Consider the following 7,556-nt stretch of genomic DNA (forward strand, 5'->3'; position numbering starts at 1 on the left):
CATTTGCAGAAATTCCGTGGAAAAATCCGAAGGCAATGCCGACACTTGGTGCAGCATAGGAGTGTTGTACCAACAACAGAATCAACCTATGGACGCTTTGCAAGCCTACATATGCGCCGTACAATTAGACAAATCACACTCGGCCGCGTGGACTAATGTGGGCATTTTGTACGAAAGCGTTAGTCAACCAAAGGACGCTCTAGCGTGTTACGTCAACGCATCCAGGTAAAGTAATCCGTCGGTGGAAAGGAGCTTGAAACACCTTTCAGGGTTCTATGGAACGAATTACCGTTTCTCTGTGTCTCTGTCTCCGTCTAACGCAATCGTATAACTTCTGTGTTCGTAGAAAAGATTTCTTAGCAAACTTTGTATAATGTAGTATTTCCCAAATAAGAATCCAAAGGTTTTTCCTAAATTTTCATCCTCTCATGCACTCTACCCGTTTTTTATAATGTGTATCAACTGATGTACTGTTTTTCTCTATTTGAATAAATAGAAGCGTCGTATCGATCACTGCTATCGATCCTTTTCCTCTTCACGCACCACCGAATGATTTCATAACTATAAAAAGTATAACGTCCTCTGCAGTTTTGATCGTTTGGTTTTCTTACACGTTCAGTAGCAGCATTTAGTTGGCAATTTGTCCATCGTAGCACACTTGTTCTTTTGTAACTTCAAAACAGCTTTGGTCTAATTTAAAACTATACCTGATTATTTTGCTTGGAGACAGGGCCGGCCCTGAGATTTCGGGGGTCCGAGGCGAGCTCGGAGAAAGGGCCCCTTTAGATACATATATGGATTGAATTTAAGAAAATTGGGTACCCCCCGATCGAGCTGATTTTTTTGCCATAAATAGCCTTTGACCTGGCGATTCCAAAGGTGGTCTTCCCATTTCTTAACAACCCCTCAAGGGGTCAAAAACTGAAATGGTTCAAAAAGTGTTTTTTTGCACCGATCCCCCCCAACAAACAAACCAAAAAACTAACCTAACCTAAAATGATCTTACGAGTAATTCAAACTCAGTAATTCATAGGTTAGGTTAGTGGGGTTTTTTTTGGAAATGATCGGTGTAAAAAACTTTTTAGACCATTCCAGCTTTTGACCCCTGTGGGGAGGGGGAGTTAAGGGATAGGATGACCACAATTGGAATCGCCAGGTCAAGGGCTGTCTATGGCAAAAAAATCAGCTCGATCGGGGAGTACCCCATTTTCTTAAATCCAACCCATATATGACATAAAAAAAAGTACCTCAAATAAAATCTATAAAATTAACATTGAAGCTTGTATAACTAATCTAGATTTCCATTTACATCGATTAATATTCAAGTAAACATCACTCTTCTTGCATTCTTAAACGCAAAATCGTCTTATGGTGGCCCTGGACGTTGTGGGGTCCAAGATGGCCGGCTAGTCTGTCTAGGCCCAAGGCCGACCCTGTTTGGAGATGATAATATATAGTAGTTTTGATAAAAATCGTGAAACACATTCACAAGTATAGCCCAGTTCGAGTAGTACATTGGCCCTGATTCTTTCATGTCTCACTGTATTTATGTATTCACTGTATCTCTTATATACGTTTAAGCTGCATAATAACCGCCTTCATACAATGATGCATAGCACATAATACGTGTGATGAACGAGAGAAATACGTAAGTCGATATAGATGGGTTAGCGTTCAAAAAAAAAAAAAAAGGGGTATTGAAAAGATAAATACCGAAAGCTCACCTATCCACGAAGTCTGAAACAAGTAATGTAAACAACGATCTCTTTTTTTCCTTAGGGGTAATAACACGCCAAATTGCACGGGCTCATTGGCGAGTCTAGGCGGTGCTAAGTCCGGTGGTAACACCCCGATGAACCCATCTCTTCAGCAACGGATCAACTTCTTGCAAAGTCACCTCAGCCAAGCACCAATGCCTTCCGTCGCTACCAAGTGAGTTGGTTTCAAAGCAAATCAATTTACAGTAGACTCTTTCTTATACTGATATTTTGAAAATATTAGCATTGCTTTTCATACAAATTTATTTTACACTCTGACTGAGAAGTCTTACTCTTGGGAGAGCCAGGGAGAGATAAGAGGAAGTCTACTGTATCTATGATTTTCATCATGATCGAAGATCCAGCTATATATTGTATTGTTTTATCCGATTCTGTTGGAGGATGATATGATGAGATTCCCAATGTTCCTGGGTGATTTATAGCAAACTTGATGTTTGCTGGTTCTAACGTGTACTCCTTTTGGAAGGGTTCAACGTATTGCCGTCGTTGCTGCTTCGTCAGAGGACCTAAACGGGTGATTGATGTCAGTATTGATCAGATGCTGATAAGTATTTCGAAAGGACAAAGAATAAATGACACTTGGAAGCTTCCCAGTGATTTCAAGTGCACGAGATATTCTCTGGCTCACTAATTACTGTGTGACAAATAAATGAATACAATTAAGTAGTCTAAGAGTTTTCACGCATTGTTTCTCAACAAAAATTTCTGAATAAAATGGAGAATTGAAAAGTATTTGACCTGCCCTGTCTGGCTACATAGATAATTGAATAATTTAACGGTAAGAACTGTTACTCATATAATGGTAATTAACACGTTGATTGCCATAACAGAAACAATTATACGTAATACTAATTATAATTTCTCAATTTATTTCAAATTGCTAGTATCAGAATTTAAGTGGTATTTACTTAAATTACTGATGAGACCTGTTTGGCAGTGAACGCGTTATAATCGTTAGTTTTATCATTTTTATGTTATAGCTAATTAAGATATAGCTCAGTTTTATATGATAACAGCCATACGATACTAGATTTCTTAAATCTAACACAACAATCAGCATGTTAAATAGCTATTTTTACATTTTTTTATAAAGCTATAATTAATTAGTAACAGTCCTGTAATACTAATAAAAGAGCTTTGTTATGTAACTAAACTTTGTTACTCATGAACATGTATTTTTTTTTCATTATTATTATTTTTCTCCCAGTTCTTCCTTTTTTTTTTAAAGTGAAATTAAGTTACCTTTATATATCCTACCAAATACATTTTAATTCACCATTTATATATGAATTTTTGTTGAAATCAATGCATAACACTTCTTCCTATGGTTTTCTTATAAGATAAGTAAACAAGCTTACAATTTTAAGTTGTTAAATAATTTTAATCGTAATATTTATTGTACGATATTGTTTGAGCTTTCCAGGTGTAAATACAGTCAATCCTTTTGAATGTTCCAATGTTTCCAATGTTATCATTCACAATACTTTTCATTCATTAATATTGCTCTTCCAAAAGGACGCACCATTTATTTCTTAATTAGAAGAAATAAAAATGTAAGAGCAGTTATGAACATGTTTGTGATAACAAATTACGTAAGTCGTTTAAGTTAATTAGATAAGCTTTTTCATTTACAGAATAAAATCATTTACTATACCGATGCGTTATAAGATTTTGCTATAAATAATCAACATTTTATCAACTCTTAACCTACTGTGTAATATCTGTGTTTATTTTTTATCATCGGTTTAATTTCAAATAATTTATTATAAGAGCTTGGCTGGGTCGCAGTCTAAATGCAGAAATTAAATTCTTATTTTATATCACCTTATATTTTCTTCTTTGTACAAATGTATAATTGATAAAGGTAATTTTCATTTCCTTTCCTCCCGTATAATCATTTTTATGGAAAAATAAAAAATAGTCTGATTAAACGCAAACTATCAATAAAATATAGTCAAAATGATGAGTTGTAATAATATATCTATATACACACACACATGTTATTAGATGTTAGCTTGACTAACAGATAATAATTTCTATTTTCAATCAAGGAGGCGGCAATTGCCGTGTATAGAAGACGCTTGGAACTTACCCATCAGCGCTGAGATGTCAAGCAGACAGCAGCAACAACAGCAGCCACCCACAGGTCCAGGTTACAAGTACGGTACTACACCTGCCGGGCCACCACCTCCGTATCCCCAGGGACAAGGACAAAACCTTAATACAAAAAGATTTAAGGTAGTACTTTTACTTCGACACGTGAGACTTGAATTAACGAAACGAACAACATTTTCAGCAAGGAGAAGAGCCAATTTCTCCAGGTTCGCAACAGCGGCCACCACCCTTTTATCTTACATCCCAGCAGCTACAAATGCTACAGTTTCTTCAACAGAATCATGGAAGTTTAACGCCTCAACAGCAAGGTCTGCTTGTTCAGTTGCAGCAACAGTACAGATGCATGCAACAACATCAGCAACAAATTAGATTGCAACAACAACAAGCTGCGCAGAGGGGATTGAGGCCTGGACAACCTGGTTATCCCACTGGGTACAATCACGCACAACTGGGACAAGCTGGTGTAATAAAGAACTATGGAATACCTCAACAACCGGTACCTAAACCTTCTCTTTTCTTTTTCTTTATATAATAATTTACTTGGACATTGAAATTCTCATGAGTTACTTTTATTTCGGCAACGATAAAGATTCAAATATTGGAACTAAGGTATCGTTTTCGCTTCTTTTTAACAGCTACAGCAAGGTGGAACCGTTGCATTGCAAACTGGATTCTCAGACTCGAATGTCGGTTACAATACAGCAGCGACTGGCAACAGCCAAACACCAGGAATGCCTTACAAGTCTGCTTCTGATTCAAATTATCCTCAGAGACAATTGTCGTCCGGCCAATACAACCAGTACCAGCCTAATCAGTATACCGCCCAGGGTTATACACAGATATCATCAACAACGAGCAATTATCCAGAAGGTTCTGCTGGTAACAAGGATCTAGGAGTCACGGATCAAGAGTTACAGGCACTGTTGTCGCAAAAGGACATCGCGACCTCCTTGGCGGAAGATTTATTGAAACATTTCGGCTCCGAGGATTTGGACGTAAAGGAAGAAGCGCCGAGCATTATGAACAATGGTACTTTAAGTTCCGGTCCGTTTTCACCGTCGAATCTCGAGGAAAGTACAGAGAAGATCAAGGAAGTGAAACTGGAGAAGGTAGAGGATAGTCAACCATCGTCCACGTCCACGAAACTCGAAACGTACGAGAAGAGTAATTCGAAGGCGCCTACCACGGCGGTCGAGACGGTTAAGTGCGAGGCGACGTCAAGTACAAATAAAATAGAACCGATTGCTCGAGTCGAGCCGGTTTTGAAATTAGAGAGCTTATGCGAATCGCAGCCCGAGCAAGAACTTAGTATAGAGATGGATTCGAAGACTATTATCGAGGCATGCAAAGGTCAAGGGTTGAAAGGTGTACCAAACTGTTCGATACTGAGCGATCGTTCACCACCACCGGCACCACCCGATCCTCCGAGTCAGAGGCTAACCAAGGAACAACTCCTACCACCGACTCCTAGCGTTTATTTAGAAAATAAGAAGGACGCGTTCAGTCCACAGCTTCAAGAATTTTGCTTGAAGCATCCGATAGCTGTGATTCGTGGTCTGGCAGCTGCATTGAAGCTGGATCTTGGATTGTTCTCGACAAAAACGCTGGTCGAAGCGAATCCGGACCATGGTATCGAGGTGAGGACGCAAATGCAACAAACCAGCGACGAAAACTGGGATCCCGTTATGGGCAGGAAAGTTTGGGGCTGTATCAGTCACAGAAGTCATACAACCATCGCGAAGTACGCACAGTATCAAGCATCTAGCTTTCAAGAGAGTTTGAAAGAGGAAAGAGAAAAAGCTCAAGGTATACACACCTCGAATCTGTCCGATTCTGATTCGAAGGACAGCACCGGCGCTGTCAGAAGGAAGAAAAATGCTTTCGGATTGGCCGGCCGACCAGGCTCGAAAATGCTGCGGTTTGGGACCAATGTAGATTTATCGGATGAAAGAAAATGGAAACCGCAGCTTCAAGAACTGATGAAATTACCAGCGTTTGCCAGAGTCGTATCCGCTGGAAATATGCTCAGCCATGTTGGTCACGTTATTTTAGGCATGAATACTGTTCAGCTGTACATGAAGGTATTATTACGTACGATTCTAATTAACTGTATCACACTTTTCATTTTATTAACTAATATTTATTTATTTATTTGTACAGGTACCTGGCAGCAGAACACCTGGTCATCAGGAGAATAATAATTTTTGTTCCATTAATATCAACATTGGGCCAGGTGATTGCGAGTGGTTCGCAGTACCTGATGCATATTGGGGTGTAATTTGTTCTCTTTGCGAACGTAATAATATCAACTACCTTCATGGTAGTTGGTGGCCATCTTTAGAGGACCTATACGAGGAAAATATTCCGGTCTATAGGTTTTTACAAAGACCAGGCGATCTTGTCTGGGTTAATGCGGGTAAGTAAATTGCATATAATAATTACCAGACACTGAACAAATTATTTATATCAATCAATGTCCGTTCGTCTAGTGAAAAAGCACTGACTTTGGAGTCCAAGTTTAACCGCAGCAAATATCATAAATCTAATTATTTAATAAAAGCGTTAAAATAATTAACATAATCATCTGATAAAAGCTTTAGAATTTAGAATATTCAATAATTTATTTGAAATTACCAAATACATTAGACGAATGAATACTATAATACATAAGTACTGTTTACCAATCACAAGAAGTCCCGCGAGAATAACGCAATCCGATTGGCCGTATCCCACCTCAGTTCACGCGTACTTCCAGTCCTGACGTATGATTGGTCGAAGCAGAATTTCTCGTGTAAAACTCGGGTGTTAGTAGATATACAGGGTGTCCCAGAAAGAGTGTTAGTTATTTAAGGAGATGGTAGCTTGGGTGATTCTGAACAACATTTTCCTTTGCAAAATTGTTGTTTGAAGTTCCGTTTTTGAATTATTAAGGAAAAACACTGGCCAATCAGAACGCGCATAGCGCGCGGGCTCAGGGGCGGCAGGTTGCCGAAAGTATTCGTTCGGGACTAAGGTCGTACCTTACAATTTTGCAAAGAAAAATGTTGTTCAGAATCACCCCAGCTACCATCCCCTTAAAGGACTAACACTCTTTCTGGGACACCCTGTATAATGAATTCTTGTATAATGACAGTTATTGATACATTGTAAATAAATGTTACTATTTTCTCAGGATGTGTACATTGGGTTCAAGCTGTTGGTTGGTGTAATAACATAGCATGGAACGTAGGCCCTTTGACCGCTCGTCAGTACCAACTGGCAATTGAACGATACGAATGGAACAAGTTACAATCGTTCAAATCCATAGTACCAATGGTACACCTTTCCTGGAATTTAGCTCGGAATATCAAAGTGTCAGATCCCAGACTGTTTGAATTAATTAAAAATTGCCTGTTAAGGACAATGAGACAGTGCTGCTTAATATTAGAGTTTGTAAAAAGTAAGGGTGTCGAAGTTCGATTTCACGGACGAGGAAAGAACGAAGCGTCGCATTATTGTGGCCAGTGCGAGGTAAAGTATTTTTAATTTTTATAAATTTACATGTAGTATTTAAGAAAGAAAATTTATTCAACGTACATAAGTCTGCACTTGGATGCAGTACATCAGTGTTAAGCTAAAGTTATCATAGTAACGATAACATTTTCTAATTTAATATGTTCATCT

At 38.5% G+C, this 7,556-nt stretch overlaps 1 protein-coding gene across 3 annotated transcripts in view; it reads left to right on the top strand.

Annotated features, from left to right (window-relative positions):
* LOC114874915 (histone demethylase UTY) overlaps positions 1 to 7,556 on the top strand; it is a 78,245-nt gene that overhangs the window by 69,101 nt on the left and 1,588 nt on the right. For all 3 annotated transcript variants that reach the window (XM_029184647.2, XM_029184648.2, XM_029184649.2), the window contains 7 exons: positions 10 to 225; positions 1,780 to 1,932; positions 3,830 to 4,016; positions 4,075 to 4,389; positions 4,529 to 5,974; positions 6,054 to 6,309; positions 7,066 to 7,403. In XM_029184647.2, coding sequence (XP_029040480.1) covers positions 10 to 225; positions 1,780 to 1,932; positions 3,830 to 4,016; positions 4,075 to 4,389; positions 4,529 to 5,974; positions 6,054 to 6,309; positions 7,066 to 7,403 — 2,911 coding nt within the window. The remainder of the gene's footprint in view (positions 1 to 9; positions 226 to 1,779; positions 1,933 to 3,829; positions 4,017 to 4,074; positions 4,390 to 4,528; positions 5,975 to 6,053; positions 6,310 to 7,065; positions 7,404 to 7,556) is intronic.

The sequence above is a fragment of the Osmia bicornis genome, chromosome 6 (assembly GCF_907164935.1).
Source record: "Osmia bicornis bicornis chromosome 6, iOsmBic2.1, whole genome shotgun sequence".
Lineage (NCBI taxonomy): Eukaryota > Metazoa > Arthropoda > Insecta > Hymenoptera > Megachilidae > Osmia > Osmia bicornis.